The 25,761-nt window shown below is 51.2% G+C and overlaps 7 protein-coding genes across 7 annotated transcripts; 4 read left to right on the top strand and 3 right to left on the bottom strand.

The window, feature by feature from the left end:
- Positions 1 to 645: 645 nt before the first annotated feature.
- Positions 646 to 3,035, top strand: PV05_02815 (uncharacterized protein; the record flags this gene model as incomplete). The annotated part of the gene is made up of 2 exons (XM_013463413.1): positions 646 to 2,738; positions 2,794 to 3,035. The coding sequence occupies one exon, from the start codon at positions 646 to 648 to the stop codon at positions 1,810 to 1,812; it is 1,167 nt and encodes a 388-aa protein (XP_013318867.1). The 3' UTR covers positions 1,813 to 2,738; positions 2,794 to 3,035.
- Positions 3,036 to 5,163: 2,128 nt separating this feature from the next.
- PV05_02814 (uncharacterized protein) lies at positions 5,164 to 8,742 on the top strand. Its single transcript, XM_013463412.1, has 4 exons — positions 5,164 to 6,372; positions 6,555 to 7,130; positions 7,202 to 7,311; positions 7,385 to 8,742. The coding sequence occupies exons 1-4, from the start codon at positions 5,497 to 5,499 to the stop codon at positions 7,629 to 7,631; spliced, it is 1,809 nt and encodes a 602-aa protein (XP_013318866.1). The 5' UTR covers positions 5,164 to 5,496; the 3' UTR covers positions 7,632 to 8,742.
- Positions 8,653 to 10,214, bottom strand: PV05_02813 (uncharacterized protein). Its single transcript, XM_013463411.1, has 2 exons — positions 9,976 to 10,214; positions 8,653 to 9,875 (listed from the first exon to the last, which is right to left on the bottom strand). The coding sequence occupies exon 2, from the start codon at positions 9,785 to 9,787 to the stop codon at positions 8,870 to 8,872; it is 918 nt and encodes a 305-aa protein (XP_013318865.1). The 5' UTR covers positions 9,788 to 9,875; positions 9,976 to 10,214; the 3' UTR covers positions 8,653 to 8,869.
- A 1,147-nt stretch (positions 10,215 to 11,361) lies between these two features.
- PV05_02812 (uncharacterized protein) lies at positions 11,362 to 13,191 on the bottom strand (the record flags this gene model as incomplete). The annotated part of the gene is made up of 4 exons (XM_013463410.1): positions 11,362 to 11,996; positions 12,087 to 12,681; positions 12,740 to 12,833; positions 12,887 to 13,191. The coding sequence occupies 4 exons, from the start codon at positions 13,189 to 13,191 to the stop codon at positions 11,362 to 11,364; spliced, it is 1,629 nt and encodes a 542-aa protein (XP_013318864.1).
- A 724-nt stretch (positions 13,192 to 13,915) lies between these two features.
- On the bottom strand, positions 13,916 to 16,223 carry PV05_02811 (uncharacterized protein). Its single transcript, XM_013463409.1, has 2 exons — positions 15,728 to 16,223; positions 13,916 to 15,672 (listed from the first exon to the last, which is right to left on the bottom strand). The coding sequence occupies exons 1-2, from the start codon at positions 16,031 to 16,033 to the stop codon at positions 14,317 to 14,319; spliced, it is 1,662 nt and encodes a 553-aa protein (XP_013318863.1). The 5' UTR covers positions 16,034 to 16,223; the 3' UTR covers positions 13,916 to 14,316.
- A 399-nt stretch (positions 16,224 to 16,622) lies between these two features.
- Positions 16,623 to 18,642, top strand: PV05_02810 (uncharacterized protein). The gene has a single exon (XM_013463408.1). It carries the CDS (start codon positions 16,864 to 16,866, stop codon positions 18,502 to 18,504), a length of 1,641 nt encoding a protein of 546 aa, XP_013318862.1. The 5' UTR covers positions 16,623 to 16,863; the 3' UTR covers positions 18,505 to 18,642.
- Positions 18,643 to 22,768: 4,126 nt separating this feature from the next.
- On the top strand, positions 22,769 to 24,773 carry PV05_02809 (uncharacterized protein; the record flags this gene model as incomplete). The annotated part of the gene is made up of 3 exons (XM_013463407.1): positions 22,769 to 22,949; positions 22,999 to 24,473; positions 24,522 to 24,773. 3 exons carry the CDS (start codon positions 22,769 to 22,771, stop codon positions 24,771 to 24,773), a joined length of 1,908 nt encoding a protein of 635 aa, XP_013318861.1.
- Positions 24,774 to 25,761: the final 988 nt, after the last annotated feature.

The following is a 25,761-nucleotide window of genomic DNA, read 5'->3' as shown; positions in this document are numbered from 1 at the left end:
AGGTCGAGCCGTGTCTCACAGCGTCCCTGATATCTGCATCTCGACCTCTTCAGGCCCGTAGCGGACGTTTTGCTGACTTCCAAGGATGGCGGGGGTCAAGGTGTTTCTCGTCCTGCTGGGACACATCCTGGATTGATTGGAGCTGGCGAATATCCTGCTATGGCTGCTGTAGGCTCCATGGCTCGCCGTAGACTATACGAGTAGTGGTGGAGAGAAGATCACGAAGCTAGCAGTAGGCATGTGGATGTGATTGGATGCAGCAACTTTACCCCGCATATTGGCATTCACGTGCAACTCAATCACGTGCACCCTGATCGACGGCCCTCCACCTCCATCTTGATGTAAGAGAGACACGAGGAGACCACCTTGTGCAGTATCAAAATCGAGACTGGCTCAGTAAAACGCCGGTCCGGATGACCTTTCAGCGTCTCTGGGCGTTGACCACAAACATCTGAAGCAGCCAAGGGGTCGATAGTCACTGTCGATTCCCGTTAGATTCGTGACAATCGCAATATTGCCTCCATCCGATCGCCAGATCGTCTTCCGAGCTCGACCTCATCAATCCTACTGAAGATAGCCGCTCAATCCGCAATTTTGTCTTAGGGTTTTCAACAGCGAGCTTGACCCGTTTTCTCAGAAATCATCATGACAAGCTTCCTCACTCTTCCGACCGAAATCCTTGACCGGGTCATCTTCTTCCTCGATACACCAAACCCCTTCGAAGCCGTTGTTTTCCAAAAGCCAAAAGCTCCAGGGTCTGACCGGAGTTATTCATCTTCTATTGCGGAACACTATACGTTCGCAAACTCCAGTTGCCGCGATCTTCCGCTCAAAACCCTCTCCTCGACAACCCGTTTCCTCCGTACCCTTACTCTCCCACAACTCTTCAAACATTCAACCCTCCAACCTTTAGAACTCGATGCATTCCTCGCCTTTGCGGCCTTACACGGTCTGGGCTCTAAGGTCTCAAGCCTGACCGCCCACGTCCACACGCATTACAACCATCTCCATCCAGCATGGTGGGCCCGGCTGCTCAACGCCCTACCATCCGCCACACAGATCGCCATAGTCGCGCCTCCCGAAATCTTAGATGCGCTCGCGGGCATATATACCTGGAGCACCGATGCCTGGGCGTTTGATATGCCCTTACAAATACTCCGCCTTGGGTTATCGTCCGATTACGCTCAGCAGGAACTCGACTACGACAATCTCCCTAATCTTTTGGCTGCTAAACCCTGGTCACAGATGACCGTCAACGAAGGCTCTAGTCTAATGGCCTACACTACATATGAGTTCTTCCTACGACGTACCCCCTCGCTTCTGACGGCGCTGCATTTCAACAATTCCGTTGCAGGAGACGCCTTGTTCGCGAACCTCCTTAGCTTGGACTTTGTTGCCATCTTTCCCTTCTACAATCATGTCGATGAGATCCTGAAATGTATCCGCAAAATGAAACTTCTCCAGCACCTATTTGTCAAGTTGTGTCCTGATCCTCATACCACGATTTTCCGTGATGAGATTGAGTTAGCTGGAGGCCACATGGACGTCAATGACCCGTGGAACGAGTGCGAGACGTCCTGGATGTTAATTGCTCATACAGTCGTGTACCTGACCATGGAGGGTGACCTACAAGAGTTGCAGATGGCCGATGTTCAAATTGAAGCAGTACGTAAGACGCTCGAAGACAGTCTGACAGCCCGGCTGCAGGAGTGGTGGGCCTACGACGGTGCGGGATCAGGTCTCTGGCGACGGAGAACGACATCCTATACTGCTACGCCTGTTGGCCCCTCAGATGCAGGTGGAGTTGCATGACAAGAAACCATTGTGGAATATCTGGTGATTCTAGCCACTATGTCGTGGATCGGAAGAAGCAAAGCAAAAGTTCGGAACCGGAGATGCTGGAACCTTCAGATAGTGACCACTATCGCTAAGCTCATTGAAGACAGCTCGACAGATAACGGAAGCTTCTATCCTTCCCGGCTGGGGCAGATTATGGAAGGGACACCTGTCCGTGCCTATGGCGTTGATTCTACTTGACAGCATCATACATATACCCAAAGGGCCAATCCACTCAACTCGATCTCGCGACTACTGCGTACACCTCATCCGTCCGAACACCCAAGCTGTTGTTTCCGGGTTCAACGACGGGTGCTTTCTCCATTAGCTAAGTCACGAGATTCCCCTCCATCATTGGAGCAGAGACTACACCTGAAAACGTGGACAAATGGATAGGCCAGCAGGAGCATCATCTTCTCCACGAGGACAATGATGGGAAACGTTCTGGGCCAGAGCAGAGGCAATCAAACACCCACACCGCCATGTCGACGCCGTGCCGATCATAATCCGAACCCTTGTCCGTCTCCAAAAGAGAAGCACTAGAAGGAAGGTCCAGATGGTCGAATCAATCCACAAAACGCACATGCATCCTACCTACGCTCGGAACCACACCGTCGGCAGATATATTAGGTCCCAACCTCTCCACCGAATACGAGCTACTACCCTCCGGCATTGACTCCCAAGCGCTGGTCGTTCTGAACTGACCAATTTCCTATTCCCTCGTCATTACAAGACAAATAGGAGACAACAGGAGGTTAGATCATCTCGCATCTAGCATGGGAAATAAGATCCGGCAATCTGGGCCAGGGCTGGACTTTGAAATGCCATCATTATCATCATCATCATCTATGTTTACGCCCATTATTCCCTGGTGACGGGATCAGTGAACACGGAAATGTCAAGTGAACTTTACAACCTCCCCCGACTGCTACTAGGACTTGCTGACACCCATGGAAGGATTTCCATTAATCGATCCCGCTCGTCATTCTCCAGGCGGCTCGCATCTTCCCTGATGCCGGACATGACTGGAATTTGGGGGTCTTTTTTTAAAGGCTGAAAAGTGGTTACGTAGGTTGGCTTGATCCAAGCCAGAACTTTTCTAAGACAGCGGTTCAAGGCCTGTGAACAAGGCCTATAATGTCGGGCCAGATGTTGAATCCTGGTGAGCGACGTGAACATAACACTTTTCTCAGTACTCGTAGCAATACCTAGCATCAGCTCGTAAATGAGCCAAGTTATTCTTTGTGACTTATCGCAATCTTGTGCTGTGCTGTGCTGTGCTGTGCAATGTGATTCCGCTCCTACTCTTTCGGCTCGAGTGGCTTCCGTTGTACGTGTAAAGCCTTCAGGAGGACAAACCAGATCTCTTACTCTTACTCTTATTCTTAGTCTTACAAACTTCGATGTTCTGCTAGCCTGGCACGCCCTGGGAATACCTACCTTACCGTGGGTTACTGTGCACTGTGGACATCAGGTATGCACACCAAGAATCTCGGATTGAGGCTTCGCAGTTTGACAAGCCATTACTACCCTACCCAGCCCTACCTTACCTTGCCTTAGGGTACAGTAGTGTAAGGGCTTCGATCTCCACCACCCACGTGTTTTTCTTTTTGGACTGACTCGTAAAGTACGAGGTAGTATGTAGGGATTGTCGGGGATTGTCGACACTTGATAGCCAACCGAGGCCCTGCAACGTTAGCACGTACTAGTATTCCGGTAGACAACTTCCATTCCCCCGGGTTGACTACCGTCGCGGCGGAACCCCTACTAGTAAAAGTAAGTACTGTGGGGGACCTGCAAGTTTCTCCGGGGTCCGTCGACTCAGCCCAAGCTTGACTGTCACTACCGTGTCTTTGGAGGGAAGGAATAACACCCCCTAGGTGGCCTCCACGACAACATCTTTGCAGATCGCGACACTTGGGAAACCAAGAACAGACAGCTCAAACCCTTTTCGGCAATTCATAGCAAGGATTATTTTCCGTGAAGTTCCATCTTGTCGTATCCGAGATTCTACGAGAACGTACTCGAACTACGAGTAACGCGAGCCCCCGAGAAACCATCTTTACCAGAGGAAGTCAAGTCGTCAGTCTTGCACAGTAGTAACCGAAGCAAAAGGAATCATGCCCCGCCATGAGGCTGTCTGGCTTTCGAAAAAAAGCCTTCTACGTCACCACGAACCAATCGACCAGGGTCTATGCCACATCGCCGCAAGCCACTGTTCCCGCTTTCGTGGGCTTCGTGGGCTTCGTGGGCTTCCAAGATAAACTATGAGTTCTTTGTTACCCCTGCGAGATTTGCCACCAACAACGTCTGTGGCAGTGGTGGCGTCCGACAAGTCCTTGAAGTGTACGCCATTATTGGTGCGACCATGACGGTGGGCCTCGAAAAAGCACCCACAAATATGCCAAAGTTAACGCAAAAGCCAGAAATTGAAAGGGCAGCGCTTGGCTCGGCAGGGTCGTCATTCCGGATAAATGTATACAGTAGACAGTATGGAGTTAGTGACAGTGCAGAATACGAACCTTGCGGCTGCGACGGATATTGGAACTCAGCCTGACCTGCGAATGGTCAGCCCACCCGATTTCAATCGCTGTGGCGCTTCGTCGCGTACGTCAATCACCACAAGATCTTGGAGCAGAAAACACATTCTGGGGCCTCGAGGTGTGAATCGGGGTTGCACACCAACTCGTTTCTCGTTACCTCTCTGGCAACCTGGCTCTGGCGCTCGTTGGTTTGTGGACCACGCGGAAACCGTCGGGAAATCCTGCAGGGTTTGGCCAACTCGCCAACTCGCACTCGCCAACAGTTGATATTACTCATACGAGTATTGACCTTCCCGAACGAGCAACACAAACCCCCTCCTTCCAAGTGCTCCCCCTGGACTCCGTGGCTCCCTGGATAGGGTCCTGAGCCCTGCCAGTCGAACAATCCAGACCGAGCGTCCAGATGGGATTATTGAACCCGGGGAAATCTTCCTGCGTCAGATCTTGGAGCTGACTGGCCACTCAGATCCGCAGGCTACCACAGTAAAAGGGGGGCCTTGCTCGGCTCAGTGACCCCTTGGACCCGCATGTGGCGTGGCCGGTGCCGCTAACACGACCCTTTGTGCGTCATCGACGAGTGGGAAGTGGGTGTTGTGTTTCTCGCTGATGAGCCAGCATGGGCAATTTTCTGGGCTTGCTGGGATCGCAAATTCTTCGGCACTGGGGCGCTCTCAACCAATCAGTAGCCGCGGATGTCCAATTCCAATGGCAGATCCGATCCTGACAGACTTGTTGATAAACCGCGTCGGATCAAATATCCAGCTTCTTCCATTTTCCAGGTTCTCACCTTTTTGCCTCTGTAATTCTGGGCCGCCCCGAAGGGGTTCCCCTCCTGTGTTGGCCTGCGAGCCCTGGCAGCAATCCCGCATTTCATTGCAAATAATACCAAACTTTGTTTTTCTTTTCATAACAACACGTCTCGTCTCGCATCGTAGCTGCTTTTTGGTGTCGGTGTCGGTACAGTCAGCCTCAAGCCAGCAGCCCGGCTCTCGCAAATCTGTCAACAGAGCCAGGAAATAATTGCAGCAAAACAAACAACTTTCCCCTTAGCAGCGTCAGATTGGTCCCCTCCCATATGATGCGATAATCCGAGGAAGTATGTTGCCATTGACCCAAAATGCCCTCGCCGCCAAAAGCACGGCCGATCAAATCGGCTAAAGAGAGCCTACCATTCAAGCCCACGAATGCGAAAAAGCGACAAACAAGTGCCAGAATCTCGGCCGCCTGCGAGGCATGCAAGAAGCGAAAGACGAAATGCACTGGCGGACCACCCCCTTGTCAGCTTTGCGAAAGCCTAGGCACGGAATGTGTCATTGACCTTTCGCTCGATATGCGGCGTCGCGCGGCGCTCCAGCGCACGATCGACGAGTCGAGGTCGTACCAGGAGACTCTCAATCGATTGATGGATAGCATAAGAGAAGGTCCCTCGCCTCGGCTGAATTCGCTGTATGATATAATAAAAAGTAGCGGCAGCAATCAGGACACTGCAGCAGCCATTCAACACTACCTGAGAGATAGTGATGAACAAAGTTCCGACCATACAATGATCTCGAATGGAGATATTGTCGAGTCGCCGCCCCCAGATGAAGCAGGAGAGGGAATGAATCTTGATGGCGATACGGGCGGCGCCAGCGCACCATCGCTCAAACGCGAGGACGCCGACAATCAGAAAATGGAACCTCCATCCAGCGTCGGATCTGTGCCATTGCAGCTTGCGAAACGGAAGCATAGATCGGAAACTACAAACTTCGAGTCGTTACTCGCGGCGCTTAAGAGTTGTTCCATATCCGAGGGAGAAGAGATGCTGCGGCGCTTTGTTGCCTCCGAGATAGCGGAGAAGGGCTCATCGTCACCATGGTCGACCGCATCCGGAAGAAGCCTCCTCGAGACAGCTTCACCCAGAATAGTCCAAGTCGGGATGGTCGAACGTTCCAAGTGGCATCCAGCCCTGCAATTACGATCACCAACCGCTTTTGATGAAGAAAAGTCACAGGTGAGTTTTGAGAGTCCCAAGTCCTGGTCTTGTTGATTTTGGTTTTTTGGAAGCGGTAACCCTACACGGTGCTTGGCGTCTTCCTTTTGAAGCCATCCTCGTGTCATTCTTGCGTCTTGATGCATGCACCTATGCAATAAATCATCAATCATTGGCAATGGTGTCAATAATTTTTTTGGCAGGAAACAGGACAATCCGACCACAGCGACCAGCGCCGGTTTTCGGAGGCTGGCGCTTCGATGGTCAGGCTGGAGCAATCCAAGCAGCGTTCGCGGCCCGGATCACGACGCCCGTCTTTCCGCCAGTCTCAGCCTCAACAGATCAACACCGACATTCCAATGTTTTCGATGCAGCAGCAAATTTCACCGATGTCGCCTTACCTCGAGCCCGCCTTGACGCCAGAATCTTCAAACTCGGCGCCGAACGGCTGGGACCTGACCGTGGCGCAAGAAAATCGGTCGACAAGGCTTCGAATACCCAGACACCTTGTCCTACCTTTGGTCATCCCCGACGATTCATACATGAGTCGGACTTACACTCACTACCTGCAAGGTGCTCGACAGATGCTAGAATCCGGAGTTCCACGGTCGAACGTTCTTGGCGTGGGTGACGAGGTGCCCGTGGATTTGTTTTTCCGAAGTCGTACAGACAGGGACCACTTTGACTGTTCATCCTGGGCGTGCGAGGTGTTTCGGAGTTATGAAACCGAAGTGTTTGCTCGACTGGGCACCGCGTATATGTTGACGTTCATGATGCGGGTGAGTTATGAATCCGAATCGCATTTGGCTCCGGCATGTGCACAGTTACTAACCACCTGGGATTCAATTAGTGGCTTTTGGTTCCAACAGTCGAGAACTACCAGAAGGTCCCGGATATGATGAAGCCGACACCGTCTCAGTGCATGATCCCACACATCGGAGCCATCGAGACCATACCAATGTACGTCCATGAAATTGCATTTGCGTAACTTTGGAAATCGAAGTCGGAAGCTAACCCAAGGTACTTGCATTAGCCCTCCAGTCCGAGATGCCAACATTTACCATCTGAGAGACTGGCTCACACCGCTAATCAATTGTAATTGGAGCGTGAACTGGCAACATGGCATGGATGCTGCCGTCGAACGAAGTCAAACCACCGGAGCGACGGTTTTGACATCGAGATTCATACATCATGTGACTGATTATGACAATTGGAGTGTCGGCAGCACCTTCTTGGAGACTTTTCCTGAAGTCATAGGCAAGATCAGGATACACGACTGATGAAACGACGTGATGACAAACGGCCTGGTGAGGAGGCAATTTTTTCGAATTCTTTGAAACCAAAGACACACCCACACAAACACACACACAGAGAGAGAGAGGAGGAGAACAATGACCAAGACCCGTGGATGAAACGGTGCAGCCATGCCCACACAACGCTGAACGGTTCAAAATCCAGCCGCATGAGCTGCTCTGAAGTTGAGATCCTTCAGGGATTCTTTTCCTCTTGCTGCAGCATTATCGATGCAGCTTCGACTACCAGGTAATCACAGAATGACTCGGACTTCTTTTTCGATAAGTCGAGCTGGCTCTCAAGAGGCTTCTTCTTGAAGCACACATTATGCTGCAAGAAAACGAAACATGCAGCGGGGTGGGAAGAAATGACGACGATGACGCGTCCATGTGATCCAGGAGTGAATGAACGAAACCGACAAGAAGTACGGCAGTATCTTACCTTTGTTTGGTACGAGTTGGTAATTTATCTGCTGGTTTCAAGCAAAGAACACCGAACGGCACACGCCAAGGGAATACGTAGTAAGAGGAGGAGATGAGAGAAGAGAAGGTCACGTGGTCAAGAATTTTGGTCCGTGGAAGCTCGACACCCGGTTGGTCACGGGGACTACGTACTATCTGTGCTAGCCTCTTGGCATCTACTCGGCTAACCTTCCCCTTCTCTACGGAATGTTTTTGGTGGCAAACAAGCGCTGAGCCTTCTACTCTGTCCGGAGCTAGAGTCAAGGCATGGAGGCGAAAGAAATCCAGAGAAGGAGGCGGGAGGCGGGAAGCCCGAGGTGAGAGGCGGGACAAGAAATAACGCGCACTCTCACTGTGTAGCTTGGCTGCCTTATGCGTCTGTGGCCGCGTTTGCCTGCAGCGATGACTCGCCACCATCCTGCCTGGCCAACCAATACTGGGGGGAAAGGTCTGCAACAACTGTGTGTGGTACACCTCAAACCCAGGTGTCCACACCCTGCTGCTGCCTGTCTCAGAGTGGCCATCATTGCTCGTTAAATCCCATCCTTCTACTACTATGCTAAAGGCATTTGGAGATGATCCATTAATACTATAACATCATGAGTAGCGACACAATACCAATAGTACACGAAAGGGGTATCATCACCATCGTTATCGTCATCATCGACCGTTGCGTCCTCGTTGCTGCCTGTTCCCGCAGAGCAGTCTCGCCCAAGACCACGAAAAAGAAGAATGAAGATAACCGTTAACCCAATTCGCCAATATCAACCACCGCCACCAGTGCCAGGCAGCTGCGATAGTTGTGGAATCTGGGGGATCTGTGAATTGACCACAGTGTATATCGCCTGAGGTGGCAATGCTTGGAAGAAGGTTTGGTATTGCTGGAGTTCGGCTGCCTGGCGTCGGATGCACTCCTCCTTCTCCCGAAGCCTTGATTGTAGATGTTCAATCAGTTGGTGCTCGGTCATTCCGGTCTGCCTGAGGAGCGCCTGCACATTCTGGCTGCTGTTACTCTGGCCCAGACTCCCTCCCGCCACTGCCGCCGTCGCTGTCGCCGTCGCTGCAGGTGTTTGCGTACGTCGTCGCTTGGCGGACGGTGGCTCGTCCGGACCTGCAGCAGTCGGGAGTGCCGCTGCCGGGGGCTGTGACGGTGCTCGGTTGGAAGGATGTTCTGCCAGGTCGTCCATATGCCGCCGCCGCTTGTGCTCCTCGAGGTTCTCTCTCCTAGTGAAACCACTTCCGGAGCTCCGGTTGCAGTTTGGGAACGGACAGAATAGCGGTTCCTTGGTGGAGAGATGCATTTTGTGAACTTCTCTTTGATGCCTCAGCAATCCGCCAGAGTAAGTGAATCCCGGGTTGAGGTCGCATCCGGCTTCGTGGCATTTGTACGGTCTCTCGTGTCGGTCCATATGCTTGTTCCATTCACATACTCTCTTGAAGGTCACGTTTGCATCTCGACAGTTGGGGTGGTCGCAAATGATCTCGCCGTCTTTATTGCGAGCAGGTGCACGAGCTCGACGCAGTGCTCCAGGCATCCTGCCTGGATTTGTGCTGGATGGAACGAGGGTTTGGTCGGCCATCATGGTATTCGGTCTCTTCGTTTTCGATGTCGTAATTATCGATGCTGAATCGTGATCACTTGGTGGTGATGGTGGAAAAGCATGGCTCATGTTCATGTTCATATTGAAAGTTCGCTCGACACGATCGGACTCAGGAAAGCGTGATGAAAGTATCCCCAGGCGGAAAAAGAGGTGGTGAAAGGTATATTCGCTGGATACTAGTCATATATGAAGTCAAGGTAGTGGTTCAGATAGGAAGCGTTGCCTGCTTTGCGTTCGCTGCAAGGCTGTGCTTGAATGCATAGACTCACCCAGGTTAGACATGTGCCTAATTCTCAAGCGGGCGCGCAAAGGGCCTTTTGAAAGGCTCAGGCAAGGCTCAGGCAAGGATCTAGTCATGCGCACCGCCACCTCGGGCAAAAAAGGAAAGATCCAAGAGGCTAACCACGTTACCTTTTGGGCGCTAGCAACGTATGTCTACTTGTGTGCTGCTCATCAATCTGACGCGCGAGGAGGGCCAAATAAGTCGCGGACTGGTGCCTGATGGCGGAAGCCTGGACCGTGGTTCCCAAGTTTTTAGTCGTGCTCGGATCATGGATTGAGTGGCGGGAAGCACTCCATCTTCAGGACGAGGAGCATGTGATCGTCTCTCGTGTCAAAGGAGCTTCGGCTCGTATACCAATCGCATGTATCTTGTGACTCAACCTGGAAAGAGTCATTGCTCGTGACTGGCTCTGGTCATGGGCGATGAAACGCGTATCGAACTCGGTGAATGGCTGAGCTGCTCCAGAGGTTGGGCGATAAGCTACCCTTCCCTGTCCGCGGCCCAGTCGTCTCTGGGGAACCCCTCCATACTTGATACCAAAGGCACTGCTCCGGTAAAACGGGCGCAGCTGGACCCAAAGGAATTATACGTGGGATTTGGAATCGCAAGGCCACTTCATAAATAATGTCACCGACTCCGATGGGAAGAGAGGATTTTCTTGGTTCCCAGGCGTTGATTCGGTGGCTCGGGAGTGACAGAGGCCTGTCAAAATCCTTGAGCACCATCCTTTCCAGGAGCTTGTAGCTGCTACAGGGCCGCCATGGGTCCAATCATAGCAACGTTGATTCCAGATTGGTGGTTTGGGGGCATGGTTTCGGACCGTAAGAAGGCTTCGCAAGATAGAGGCGCAGTCCTGCTGATCATAAGGCTGTGGTCAGCCGTACGTACGCTTCGTTCGACCAGACTCGTGACGCGACAGCTCGGACACCGCAAGATCCGGACGAGCCACGCGTTTCGGATGTTGAAGGGGTTGGAATCCAGATATATGTAGTTTATATCGTATAGGAGAACTCATGGAGTGAGGACTGTATGGGTTGACGTTGAATTTCGGTCGATCTGCATTATGCCCCCTGCTTATATGCATCCTTAGTCTGCATACAGCCCGACGCCACTTTCTTGACCGTGCGACTGGTGATGGCTTGCGCGGTTAATCAGCGATCAGATCTAGTATTAGAAACCCGGAAACGAGCTTAACCTGCGAGCTATTGCAGATGTCTCTTATATTCGCTAAGCGCTTGTTTGATCGTGCTCTACATAGTACACCAACTTTGCCGCCAGCTTCGGCCTTACCACAGCCACCATATGCTAACAGGTTCCCAAGTGCCGCCAGCCTGACCGATCCATACACATGGCCCAATCGCATATCCCTCGCTTAATGAGTGTACACGAAGAACGGGTTGCGCAAGTCCGTCTCGTCACTGTACGCCAGCTTCTCACGTGCCAATGCCTTCTCCTCCTCACTCATGCCCTGAAGTGTCTGCTTGTTTTTCTTGTTGAGACGGTCATTGCAGAATCTCAGAACAAAGCATACACAAACTTGCGCCGTTAGGCATGCCACGATTGCAATCTTCCCGCTCTTGTAGCCCGGAGCCTCACTCTGCTGGAAAGTTTGAGTGCCCAGGATGTTGCCTAAGCAGAAGCCGACCAGAGTCAAGGCATTGACGGTGACCTTCTTGCTGTGCCCGGCGAGATTGCTAGCGTTCCAAGCTAGAAGGAGCATGAAAGCAGCACCAAATGTGCCACTTAAGTAGGAAGCGAACAACAGCACGCCCTTGTTCTTGGGAATGCCCTCCGGATCAAGCCCGTACATCAGCCCCGCCGCAATGATCGTTGGAATGAGGCAAATGAGCATGACAAGTGAACGATCGTTCCAGCGGTCCGAGAGATAGCCGGAGAGGAGGACGACAAAAATCCCTACCGCGCCAGCGGGCATATTCAAGACAAGAGCCTGTTGGCTGCTGTAGCCAAACGTGGTAAGCAGGATCGAGGAGAAGTTTGAGAGGCCGCCTGTTTGTCCAATGTCAGTAACAGTCCGAGGGTAACAACACAGCAAGGTCTCGCTTCTCTAGAATGTGGAGACAAGGACGGGTCACATACCATTGGGAATTGACGTGAGAAGCACTGAGAGGAATACGAGCCAAACTCGGACATCCTTCAACGACTCAATCACCTGTGCCTTCTTGAGAGTCGCGTTCTGAGTGCCTGACTGGTTTTCCTTGACCCGCAACAAGGCAGCAATCTTCTCTGCATCGGTGAAACGGACGGCTTTGACCGGCGAGTCGGGCAGGAACATGAAGACCAGGAAACCCAATAGGATGGTCATCAAGCCAATGATCAAGAAGAAGATGCGCCAGCTGGCAAATCCCGTCTTGGAAAAGCTGGCGCCATAGGCCACTCCACCTCCGAAGATCTGTGTAATCGAGTTGCAGACGTAAAAGTAGCTGACTCGTCTGCCCTGCTCTTCCTTTTTGTACCACATGGCAATGATCAAGACCAGGATTGGTGCAACGGGAGCCTCAAAAATTCCCAAAAGCACTCTGGTGATCATCAGCCCGGCGTAGGATGTACAAGCGGCCATTGACGCCAGGACGACTCCCCAGAGCATCACATTTGCGCCGAGATACTTTCCGAGCCGACTGATGCGTTGCGCCAAGTATTGCGTTGGAAACTCTGCAGCGAGGAAGCCGATATACTGCAGGACTCAAATGTTAGGGTCCATAGGGACGCAAACGTTAGGAAGAGCCACTTACAAACATCATGGCAATGTTCGAATAGTCTTGACCATGCAAATGAGTGTCCTCACGAAGTCCCATAACAGCCGTATAGGAAATCGTGGTTTTATCGCTGAGGCGAATGTCAGTTCTGTCATCCCCAAGTTCATCTTCGCAGCCACTTACAGGTATTGTAGGAAGTACACGGCAATCATGCATGGCACTATTTGAAGATCAATCTTGCGCAGTAGCCGCTTGGTTGCTTTCGGGTCCGACAATATGGCAATGGCCTCTTGACGCACTCCATCGGCATTCGGGTGATCTTTCAGGTACGTGAATGCTTCGTCCGCATCCTTGGTTGATATATCGAGTTCACCCAATGCCTGGTCGAGCGAGGCATTTGTGGCAATACTGGCTTGTCTGGCGAACTCATTGGGCGTCTTCTCCGGAATTTCACCCGCTGGAAATGTCTTGTCCGTGTTGATATCCATTACTCAAGGCGTTGATAGGAGCTGTTTGGAAGCCGATACTGTAAACCAAGCTGGACGGTACTGAGGGTGGTGATGCAGTCTTATACACTCGAAGGCGAGCCGCCGGGTGGTTAGTGAAAATCGCTGTGACCGCCATATCAACTGCAATGTTTGGCCGCAACTTCCTGCAGACTGGCGCTATCGCGACAATCACGTCCTGATTCAGAAGGCCAGAATAGTTTCTGGAAGGAGAACACCGCATCCATGTGCCGATACACGGTTGCATGCAGAGATTGAAAGGGCGATCATGGACAAGCTCGAGGGGAGATTGGAAGCAGACAGCAGTATTGGTCAAATGTCTGAAGTAACGGTGACTATCGGTGCAAAACCCCTGCCGTTGCGTGTCGTCATGGAGAAAGGATTGATAGAAGGGTTGACGAGCTGCCGCTTCGGGATGGCTGCGACGATACGGAGGTGTGCACCAAATGTAGTTGCCGCGCTAAAGTTGAATGACGAAGGATCATAACTGACAATTGATTTTCTCTTGTTCTAGGCAGCCTTAACTAAGCTCTTAACTAAAGATCATCTACTTTAGGTAGCTTAGCGCTAGAGGATAGGCGAGCTTTAGGGGTAGAGAGTGAGCTCCGATATCTCCGGGGACTGTCGCCCGGAGCAACGGAAAAGAAAATTAATGGTCTTTTGACGTCCTCGTCATCCAACTTTAGCGCGGCAACTACATTTGATGCACACCTCCGTAAGTAGGCTCCAAATATTTGGAGCATACCTGGCAAAACGTATAGCCGAGATCCTATGGTCTCTGCAATGCTGCATTAGCCTGTCTCCGCCGAAACACAGGAAAGATATCGCTTAAAGGCTCTGGTCAACGTCCATACAATTCCACGGGAAGACGCCCTTTGTTCCTGCTTGGCAAATGTCGGATGATATGCCGATCAGCTGAGATAGGGGCGATTCAAGAAGGTGCAGGGAACATTGGAAAAACACCAATGGTATTGAATGAAGATAGGCATTTATTCCGGTAGGGTATCGGGTTCAAACTGATACACTGTAGTGCGAGATCGCTGCAGACGCTTAGTCTCCCAGATCAACCCGATCACCAACCTGCCATCTCCAAGGAGACCCCGGCGCTCAAACATGAATAACATCCTGAACTCGTGGGTAAACATGCACCAAGCGCTCATAAAATTCGGGATGGTCCGTCATTGCCACCTGAGGATCCCATGCCATTGCCACAAAAATAGTGTCAACTCCTGATCCGATAGGAGTCATAAATGTCTGGCAGATTTGCAGCCCAATGAGGAAGGCGAAAGCCATGATGACAGGCGTAAATGTCCGGCCATCGTTATATGCGGGATTGGTGAATTCGAGATAAAGGTAAGCCAAGAGTGCGCAAAGGTAGGCCACGAATATGGAACCCATGGTCAAAACCGGACCGACAAGACAGTCATTGACCAATGCGTCGATTCCACGGTCTTTCATCATTTTCCAAGTGTCTTTGGCCGCCGGAATGTATGCTTTGCCGTAAAGAGCAATATGGGAGAATGCGTATCTGTTGATGAACTCGACAAGCCAATCGAGGATCCCAATCATGCAACCAAGAATACAGAACATGACGGAACCGATGATGTTGCCTTGGGAGCCCTCTTGCTGCTGAGCGATGCTGCAGGCTTGACGAAGCATATTGATGATTGCGACAATCAAACTGCCGAATGAAATTGACCCGAAGGAATATGTGGTGGCTCGTTTGAAGGCGCCCATTGTGGCTCCTTTGGGAATCCCCCCTGGCTTTCCAGCACAGAAATACCAGCTTCCGTACACGCCAGCAACGACGGTGTGGATGGTGTTTTTGATCCATTCGGAGATCCAGTATCCGGCGAATGTTGTGAACACCACAAGACCAATGACCTTACCGCTGGAGCAGCCGCCGTCGTCACAAGATGGGTTAGGGTTGGAGCCAGAATTGCTGGGTTCATATGAGACATAAATGGCAACCAAAGTGATGGAGAACCATGCGGCAAATGCCACGCTGGCGATACCGCCGATGAGGCTAACCAAGAAAACGTGGACTCGTTTCATCCTGGCAATGTCCATCGTTTGCTGAAGCATAACTACCGCAAAGGGGATGCGCGGGATCCAGCTGACGAAACAGATGATGGCGAAGACGGCGAAAATGGCAAACACGATGCCCGCTCCCCACAAGTGGCGATACAGATAATATATGGCTGTACCGACGGCTAACGCACAGTTCAAGATGCCAGTGAGCCAGACGAATTGTTTTGTGAATGCGCGTGCGGCGAGAAAGTAAGCCCAACTGACCACGAATCCGACACAAAGGACGAAGACGAAAAGGATGATGGTGTTCGTGTTGAGGGAGAAGTCGTTGCTGGAACCATAGATGCCTCCGCCATTGAACTTGTGATATTTCGAGTAGCGATAGAGGGTGAGGCCCGAAACTGCCACGAATCCACAGAAGGTTGCAATCAGCTAGATCTTGTCAACTCCCAGATCCCATTGCTCTTATGCGCCTGTGTTGACCTACCAGGAGACCTGCCCACAAATCATTGAATTTGGGCTTCTGTATCTTGAACGTATCCTGAAAGCTTTGCTTGTCATCTTGGGGAGGAACGAATTGAGCGCCATAAGTAGGGGGTTGTTGGGTGTATTTTGACTCTTGCGGTTGAGGTGGCTGTTGGGGAGGACCGTTCGGGGGAGGAGGGTATTGCTGATAGCCTTGAGGGGGCACTTGAGGAGGAGGAGGATACTGCTGGTAACCCTGCTGTTGATACGGACCACTGTTGTAGTTTTGATTGTTGTAGTAGTCGGCTGCTTGTCCTTGATGCGCCATGTCGTCGATGGGGAATGCGGAGCACCTGTTGGCCTCCGTGTCAGTGCAGGTACTTGAGTCGCCTCGTCCCTTCGATCGGAGAAAAGAACAGCGCGACGGGCGATGGAAATTATTGGGGGCAACGAGGTAGAAGTTTGAGTGAAAATCAAGCAGGGCGCAGAAGAATCGAGATACACTGGGACAGTGCTCTCCCGCCGATGGTAGGACAGGACAACGAGAAAAACGGCAACCCGCAACGGACAAGAGTTCCAGGCTCGTCTTTGATTTGTATTTACTATTTTTCAGCTCGCCATGATGCTGTTCATGTAACTTTATTTACGTGATATGAATTATCATTGGCGGATTCGCGAGCTACTCATGTTTTAAACAAGCTTAGATCTTGGATGATCGGGAATCTGACCAATAATAGTGACCCCATGTCGTTATAGCGGGGGATTAGCAGGATTTTGTCTGACAGCCGAAAGTGCATTCACATGTGCAGCCTTTTCCGCTGGACTCCACTGCATTTCAGCGGCTCTATGACACGTCAGACAGCTATATTCCACCCCCCAACAGTCGCTACCGTCCATCGTCATCATCCTCTCCCCGTCATACTTCGATGGGCCCATCATGGGCATTGTCATACTGGCAGGACCTCCTCCAAACCATCCAATATTCTTATCCATCGCACATTCGTCTTCTAGTCGAAGCTACAGGGGGCAATCCAATCACCGCGCAATGCAAAAGTCGTTGTTGTCGCAAGGCTAGGCTTCATACGCCGCCTGCTTGACCTAGCGAAAGCGTTATCTTTCATCAGCGGCTGGACTGGCTCGTTATATCAAACTGCATCGATGTCGAAATCAAGAGCGATCATGTCATTCAACCAGTTCCTCAACAGTTCGCAATACAGTGTGCAACAGTCGACGAGGATACAGTCCCTCCTTTTTGCGGGACTAGCCGTTGCCTTCATACCGCTGTCGACAGTACTGCTCTTTATGAACTACCTGTACATCTCATTCACCGACCGGAACATTCTCCGGCGGCGGCCTCACGAACAAGCTGAGTTGGGCTCAAAGACGGTGCTACTCAGTGGGATCAACACTCCCCAAGGACTTCGACTGGCCCGAGCATTCCACGAGAATGGCCACAGAGTGGTCGGGGCAGACCATGAGCCGGGGGGTATTCCGACGTATTCTCGATTCTCTCGAGTCTTGAACAGCTTCTACCGCCTACCCGCCGGATCTGGGGAGAGACAAGCTCTTGCCTACATCCGAACATTGGTCCGCGTCATCGAGGAAGAGCACGTCGACCTTTGGATCAACTGTACCAGCGGCGCCGATCCCAGCGTCGAAGGCCACGCGAGGACGGTCATTGAAACGGCCACAAACTGTCGCTGCTTCGCGCTTCGTATGGACGATCTTCCTCACTTTTCATCGCGAGAGGCGTTTTTGGCCCTGGTCAAAGGCATGGGCCTTTCTGTACCGGAACTACACCAGGTGAAATCCAGGGACGAAGTCCACAGCGTATTGAATAGATCACGTGGTACTAGGAGGTACATGCTTTACAGCCCCGGCCAAGCTGGAGTCGAAGTTACCTCCGTCAGGACAATGCTCCCACGTCGAACGTTGAGTCAGACCTATCAAACACTCTCACTTGTTCCCATCAAGAAGACCAGCTCAGAGTCGTGGAGGCTCGAGCAGATCACAGAATGGATGCCAAGGTATTCCACCTTTGCCGTTATTGTCCAAGGTTCTGTCACAGCCTTTTCCGCAAGTCGGCAAGCAGACACCGGGTGCATCGAAGCAGCGGATCCCGGCTCTGCTCTTTTCCGGTCCTTGCTTCGCATTGTGCAGACATTTGCGGACAAGCAAGGTGATGACTTCACCACTCACATCGGAATCGACTTTTGCGTTGAAGAGCAAGTCACAGACACTGGAACTGTGCAGAATATCCTGCTTGTGCAAGCCTCCCCTGGCTCTCTGGCTGGCGTGTTGCTGTTCCAAGGTGCAGAAGCTTCGGCTCAAATATGTCACGCCTACTTATCCCTTCTGTCGGAACCTATCAAAAATTGCAACGACCACGTCCTGCCTGCTCTGTCAGCTCCCCAACAATCCTCGCATCATCAAGTGGCTACGCCAGTCGTTCTCTCGAGTGGCGTGTACTGTCTTGGTCGAGACCTGCTGAAACTCGGATATGAGCCGCTCATGAAGGTGGTCAGGCTGCAGATCGGTGTGGCTGATTTGCTTAGGAGCTGGCTATCTCTCCTCCAGCATCTTTTCCTGTGGCAGGACGAGATATATAGTTCCCAAGACCCTGTACCCTTCTGGTGGTCTTACCAGGTGTACATTCCTTTGCGACTGTTAGTCGCTATAGTAGGGAAGGCTGAGACTGGCAAGAGTACCGGCAATATTGAGACTGGCAGGTGTACCGGCAACAGTCAGAATGGGGTCGATGTTCATTTGGCGAATGGGAAAGAGGTCGCATTGGTATGACAGCTTGCTTGGGTCTTCACATCTCTTCGCAGCGGAGCAGATCAAACGCGCCATTATCGTTTATATAGATATGTCTTGGAATATCGACAGATACTGTCCTACACACAATCATGATACCGATGCTCAGATAGTCCAATCTCCCCGTGGTTGGTCATTAGCCGCCGTGGTGACGTGTGCACCTTGTTCTCCTTGCTTCCGTCAACGCGCGTGTTAGTGCATTGCCACTGTCGAGATCGTCTTTCGCCATTGAAGATGGTACTGCCGTGAAGTCACAGTTGGTGGAAGAAGTACAATAAGAGCAAGTCATCTCATGTGCATTCCTGCTCCAATAATTGCAGCCGCAACATCCCTATCAAATTCGCAAGCGTCCTACCGAGGGAAGAGGAATTGCCTACAAGCCCAGCAGGTGACATACCTGGTCAGTGTGCGACCTGAGAGCTGATAAACGCTTCTGGTGACTGGATTTCGATTACTCCGGTCTCTTTGGTATATCATGTACATACTGAGTTCCCGCTCACTAAAACAGCGGTTCCGTAGGGACTGACAGTTGTTTACAGTCATATCCTACTTGTCTCTCTAACTCTCTAATTTCTGTAAGAGTTGGATTCTGCGGGGTGAAAGTATGGGATCAAGGATACCTTTCCGAGCGTAGAACAGGCGGAGACATAGTTCGTGGTCGCGTTGATGCATCGAACTATAAGTCTTATCTAGGCCGTTGTAGGCTATACTAACATAAACCTAGATCTCGAGCTTAAACTGGTATATTTTCACGCCTATCTATAATCTATCCTAAAACTCTAGAGAAAGGAGTAACTAGAAGAGTTCATCTTACGAAACGTTCCACGACTGCCCAACTTGCGGCTGGCCTATGAATAATGCCCTTTAGGATTAAACGGGGGTTGCTACTGGAAAAATCGTGGCGAGCTGTAGCTTATTATAATATTGTAGAAGATATTTGAAGGATCCTTAGAGATTGACTTCCACTACGGGACAAAACAGCTGATATTCGATAACCTTCCCCTCCTCCCTAGTCCACCATATTAATATGAGAGCTCGCATTCAACAGGTGGCCTTCTTGGCCTCGAAGCGGTAGCAGGGAATGTTTGGCACTGTCGGCCTTAAACATGCTGTCTTCCAACACGACATAATCGCGATCTAGGGACGGTCTCCACGTCCGAGGCCTGCTTGAGGCTCTTTCCCTTCCAGATAGGCTTGCATTTCTCCGACCACTTGCAAGTAGCCTGCCGTTAGGCGATATAGTAGCTCGGCACGACCGCTGCTGTGGGTCCGAAAGTCGGTACCCACCAGCTGAAGACCTCGAAAAGTATGAGCCTGATAAGCGTCACGCGTCGACCACTATCAGTGCATGAGATAGCCGGTGTTCCATATCCATGGAGTCTTACGAGCCAGGTGGAGAGGGTTCAAGGACATTGAGAACCCAGCCGCTAGAAGGAACTTTGCTGCAGCTAGTAGGTATCCGACCAGGCTAGTGATGAGACCTTCATTTATCTTTAACATCATCCATCGTCCCAACCGTGACACATCCGAACCGGAATTCAGCTGATCAATTGGAAGGTCGCGCGCAGCCAACTAGATATTTACGGTCATCGAGCTCAATTACTGCAGGTCGGCGCTCTCATAGGATTGATATAAGACTGCACACGCAGGAATATCTGCTTCGGCAGAGCATAGGACAGCGCTTGAACCCGATGGCGGGTTGAAATGTGAAGAACTCTTAGACAACCGTTATTGGCTCCGCCTACCCCGGACTCATACCATCAAACTGCACAGCAGGTCTCCAAAAATTAGTGGCAGCATTGAGTCGGCAGGCGAAAGCCGCTTCACCTAGTCCGCTGCAGAAATGTAGCAAGACTCTCATCGTTTTCTCGTCCCGTCACGTTACTATGCCATTGATACAAGCATGCTCGTAGCCAGCCTATGTCTTCCCAATTGGAAAACGGCGAGCAGCTTTGTAGATTGAGACAACGGCTGTGACATAGTCATGCGGATCGACGAGCGTTGAAGAGCCTTTGACGCTAGCTGATGATGAAATCCCGTTTATTCTCTCTATCAACCTGCGTTAGGCGCTTATAGTCGTTCTCGAATATCGAATTAGTCTCTAATCCCTCTATTGTCGATTTCTAGGTCAACAGCTCTCGCTCTACTCCATGCCCTATTCCATCATGATTTTATACTCGTACCTCTCTCTTAGCCTAGCGCCAGCGTAGGGAGTGGTTGTAATACGAGGCTTGTTTTCCGGGCGGTGTTGTCCGGCGGTCCTCCGCTTGGGGCTGGCTTCCTCTGGCTTTTGTGTGGTGAGCATCTTGCCGTCTGCGCTGGTCGGCGTTGATGGCTCTGGTCCGTACGAGAAGACATCGATGTTAGCCAGATTTGGCGTAAAGGATAAGATGGGATCCGGTCTCGTCGCCTTCTCATGTGTGGCTTCGGTTTACTCGAGCTCGTCGAGAGATTAGCCGATATGCCATTGGCGATCCTTAGCAGTGTCACTGTTCATGGGATTGGTGGACTCGCTGGTATCAACATGTATGACGGCGTCTATATTGGGTTTGTTATGTGCCCAGGCAGGCCGACACGCTCGGACCGCAATTGCTGGAAGTGCTTCCTCCTCGGCATGCGCACAAGATATACGTTTTGGAAGAGCACAAAAGATTGCAGTTTGTATCACATCTGTAGATCCCCGATCCAAGCTCAATCAATTACGCACTGCCTCCCAAGATTGTTGCCCCTTGTGTTGTCCTCGCCGCCCGCTCTTGACGGAAAGCGTACTGCCAGCAGCTTTTGATCGATTGGCCCGTTTTAGCTGCGACGACGGCGAAGATTATGCAATCACGTGATTAATGCAAGGCTGAATTACCCCTGATTTTGGGAAAGTGCCGAGAGCTTTCCCTTCGAGACAGCGAGACAGTCAGCCACGAAAACTGCGTTACCTTGTTCATAGGGAGCAGTCATGTCAAACGTATACGCCACCAACAGTAGGTGGGACAGTTACGGTTGGAACACCAAGTTCGGAGGAGCCTGAGTCGCGATTAGGGGCGAAGATTTCCATGCTGCTTTTCTACGCAGTGGACGAGGGTTGCCAAATCAGCTCGTTGATCTTGTCGTTACCAAGATCGGTGGCTTTGGAAAACTTGTTATATGACTTAGGTGCGGGAAATTCCGAGGACACTTCGAGCCTGACATTCTAAAGGACAGAACAAGGTCGAAGAGAACATGACGATGTTGAGATTGCTCGATACCCAATGGTGCCTGAAAATAAGAGCTTGTACGTCTCAGTGCCAGCAATCCGATCCCATGGACGCAATATAGGTGTGAGACGTATCTTCCTGGCTTCTTTGAACGGAGTTGCGGAGACTTGCTCTGCCTGCGCCTGGCTAACAGGATTGACCGAGGTCATTCGACACCAGGAAAGTCCGTTGGCAAAGCTGCCGGGAATTCGATTGTTTGCCTCAAACAAGGTCAGCAGAACGACTCAACTCACGACAGGAGCGCCATAAATCGCAGCCCGCGCTATCGATCTACGCAAAGCCGCGGTTGCCCGTTCACAAGTCACCCTAGAGGGCGCTTTCGAACGACCGTTGTGACTCAAGACATTGAATAGGGATAGTGGGCACACAATAGTAGCAGCATACCGCAATGGCGAGTATTTATAGGTGTTAATGGCGTTCTACTTTACTACAATATTCAATATAGAGCGTATATAAATCGATGCATGACTCAGGCTGTGAATAGGGATCTTGAGTATCCACCAATAGACCTGCAACAATGGCAGTGGTTCTGAACAGGTAACAATGGCCTTCACCATTCACATCGTTATTCAATGTGGAACGCAATTCCAGTAGGGGTATGACATGGGCAATGAATAGGGATCCTGAATATGCAACAATAGGCCTGCAACAATAGCAGCGAACACTGAATGGGTGACAATCAGTGTCACCCATTGTCAACGGTAGCAAACGTGTTTGCCTACCATCTCCCGCATATATATAGAGCCCTATTCCCTATCCTTTTCCTGTTCTCCCTTCTGCATACTCATACCTTCCATACCACATCAAGTCATATTCCTTCAAAAACAACCCGATCATCCGACAGCTGCAGCCATGGCGAGTCCTCAACGTCCCAAAGATTGGCCGGTTGGCTATCCATACATCGCAATGCAGAGCTACAATGTGAACAACAACACAAACATGGCAGAAGGCTGCAAAGGCAAAGTTACAGGCGCAACGGCGAATGGGTACATGTGACAATGCCATTTCAGAAACCTCAACAAAAAGGCTGGGTTCCAATGAGCTTCTTGGTCATCGGAGACACTCGCTTGTATGGCGATGTCAAGATCGAGATCCGCCTGCCAAATCTGCGGTCCCATCAACTCACAGCTGCCATGAATCAGCAGGGCAGACTTCGACGAGTCATAACTGCTTTCTTCAGTGAGTACTCATGATCCTGCTCGAAAAGCAGTACTAACGTGTCATGTAGATGAACTGAAAGAAAATGTCCATGAACTCCACTTTCTGCCCCGTTGGTTTCGTGACAGACTCTGCAACCAGGAACAGTTCAACGCCATGGTCACCTCCATCATGGCAGGTATGCGGCCTCGAGTCCTCGATATTCTCAACAGTGGAGGCAATTTCAGCATCCAGCAACTCATGTCAGCCCTAGAGCCTGTCCAGTCAAATGATGACAGAGGTGCTGTCTACACACGGATCTACTACGACTTCCAGGATCGCAAGCGCCTTCCATCACAATATACGGGCACGACAAACAACCTCGCTGCACGCGATAGTGGCCATGAAGGCGTAAAGCATATCGAGACAAACAGCAATCATTACAGAACCAGCCGTGCTGCAAATCACTACATCATGGGTCCGATTTGCTTGCTCAATGAGGAGCAACTTCGAACTATTGCGGAGCAACTGTTCACATGCTTGTTCGAGACGTACACAGATGCAGTCATGAACTATCAGGATCGATCTGGCAAGAGCCAATCTGAAAAGATCAGCGACGTTGATTCATACTACAATGACAGGGAGGCATCTTTGTTGTTGATGCAACTGGCCAGATCCGCTTTCAAGAAGGCCGATTGGCCGGGTTGCAGGTCGAGACAGTCGTACGGTGCCGGTGATGGGTGCAACTGGAACAGTCCCATCACTGAATGGCTCAAAGGCGAGAGAGTGATCTGGACACAGCTTGCATTCCCCGACAACAACCTTCTGCAGCTCCAGAGAACTCCGGTACAAATTCGTTCTGGATCTCGCGACAGCAACGATCGGATCTACATCACCATAGAGCAACAAGGATCAGCGACACTAGCATCACGGGGATCCTTCGAGCCTACCGTCCCAACTGAACTCAAGCTGCCCTTGGGTACCTGGGTATGGCCAGTGATTGAGATGACCAAAAATGGTTGTCCACACCCCAGATCTTGGGCTAGATTGCCCACCAAGGGCCCCTGGTACGACTGGGACGCGGCGAATTCTTGGGCACTGAGAATCGAATTTCAGCGGGAAAATGGTAACTGGGAAAGCACGGAACTCGTATCCGCTTATCCTTTCAGACCCAGGACTGCCCAATTGAGCTGGCCAGGAGCATTCAATGCCTATGCGCAGGGCATTGCAAGGCGCCGCTTCTTCAACCAAGCGGTACTCACTCACCAGGGCCGACCTGTGTGGATGTGCGACTACGGGATCGCAAGAATAAAAGAACAGAAGATGGATTGGCTGAAACAGACGGGCACGATCGTGGACGTCCAGCCTCCCGGTAACATTGTCAGAGCATCTCGAATGAAGTCGCAATGGGACATGCAGAGCGAGCTTGCGGCGGTTGGTGTCAATGCTTTTGGAGCACCCTTCCAGAGTGACCGAGAGTCAACCCGAGTCCGTAAACCCGAAAGAGCATGCGATTCATGCTACCTCCACAACCTGGACAATCGAACTAGAGACCCGAGGACTGGGGTAAGTTCTATGCACCGCATCGTTCAGCACCTGCTCACATGAGAATAGAATATCACCGAAGTCTTCGCTCCAAAGCTGCGAACGCAGTGTCAGAGGATCAGTTACAACGATCCGAACAAGCGAGATACCTGTGAGCGTTGCCTCAACCTTGCTCGCCCATGCACCTACACGCGGGCCGTCGAAGACTGTCCACTCACTGCACCAATGGCGAGAGCTTTCCTTCCGCGCCCAAGAGACAGGGATGAGCTCCTGTCTATTCCTGATCCAGAGGCGGCTCTCCACCAATCGCACATTGGGTGAGGAGAATGGCGACAGCGAATGGATCACTGAAAGTGCTACAGCACGACGCCGAAATGGCTCCACAATCGATGGTGAATGAGCTGAAGGGAGATGCCATTCAGGCGTTTCCTGCACTGGATGTGCTGTGGTTTCCTTTGGCTCTGTACTTTAACATAGCAATGATAGTATTCCATATTGAGAATGAATTGCCCATATTAGACTACAGTTGGACCGAGTCTGCACTCTTCTGCCTGGCCAGCACCTCAAGGGTATCTTGGGACTGTGTAAGAAATTAAATTGTAGAGTATATTCGAACACGCCAAACCAGCAAGGCCTTCTATTCCAAGTTGGCAGATCGGCATTTGTGTATCCTAAGGTACGCAGACACCTCGTAAGTCGTCGGCTTTTTTCATGAGTTCTGAGCATCGCAGATGTTCCATTCCCAAGTCACAGATACTCGTCCTTCCTATCATATCATACATCGTATGTACAGTGACATCAAGAATTATCAAGTCATTCAACATTCCATAAATACTAGTATTGCCCAATGGTTGCGCGCCGCGACTCATGGATATCCAGTTATATTGGTTGGAGAAGATCATGCTTCGGTAATCTTCAATCGTCGCTCGTAGTGATACATTAGATTTCGTCAATCGTCAATCGTCAATCGTCAATCGTCAATCGTCAGTCGTCAATCGTCAGTCGTCAATCGTCAGTCGTCAGTTGTCAGCCGTCAGCCGTCAGCCGTTAGTTATTAGTCGTTAATCGTCAATAAATCGTTAATCCCCGGTCGTAGTGGTAAGTCACCGGAATTTGTAAGTGGCAGACCAAGGTTATGCCGCTTGTTCGACACGGCCCCGTCGTTCCTTGCAGAAAGGACCACCAGCAGTAAGGCGAGGAGAACGCTCGCGGTGGAACGAGGAGCGCACAAGAGTAAGGCGAGGAGAACCCGCACAAGAGTAAGGCGAGGAGAACATTCGCGGTGAGACCAAGGAGAGCCCAAGAGTAA

The sequence above is a fragment of the Exophiala xenobiotica genome (genome assembly GCF_000835505.1).
Source record: "Exophiala xenobiotica strain CBS 118157 unplaced genomic scaffold supercont1.2, whole genome shotgun sequence".
NCBI lineage: Eukaryota > Fungi > Ascomycota > Eurotiomycetes > Chaetothyriales > Herpotrichiellaceae > Exophiala > Exophiala xenobiotica.
This window is presented reverse-complemented; position numbering and strand designations above follow the sequence as displayed.

What these genes read in the sequence shown, in the direction of transcription:
- PV05_02814 (XM_013463412.1), top strand. Translation starts at nt 5,497, where the DNA reads ATGCCCTCGCCGCCAAAAGCACGGCCGATCAAATCGGCTAAAGAGAGC. An exon ending in TTGATGAAGAAAAGTCACAG is followed by an intron (nt 6,373 to 6,554) that starts GTGAGTTTTGAG and finishes TTTTTTTGGCAG; the next exon opens with GAAACAGGACAATCCGACCA. An exon ending in GCCATCGAGACCATACCAAT is followed by an intron (nt 7,312 to 7,384) that starts GTACGTCCATGA and finishes TACTTGCATTAG; the next exon opens with CCCTCCAGTCCGAGATGCCA.
- PV05_02813 (XM_013463411.1), bottom strand. Translation starts at nt 9,787, where the DNA reads ATGAACATGAACATGAGCCATGCTTTTCCACCATCACCACCAAGTGAT.
- PV05_02811 (XM_013463409.1), bottom strand. Translation starts at nt 16,033, where the DNA reads ATGGCGCATCAAGGACAAGCAGCCGACTACTACAACAATCAAAACTAC. An exon ending in ATTTGTGGGCAGGTCTCCTG is followed by an intron (nt 15,673 to 15,727) that starts GTAGGTCAACAC and finishes GACAAGATCTAG; the next exon opens with CTGATTGCAACCTTCTGTGG.
- PV05_02810 (XM_013463408.1), top strand. Translation starts at nt 16,864, where the DNA reads ATGTCGAAATCAAGAGCGATCATGTCATTCAACCAGTTCCTCAACAGT.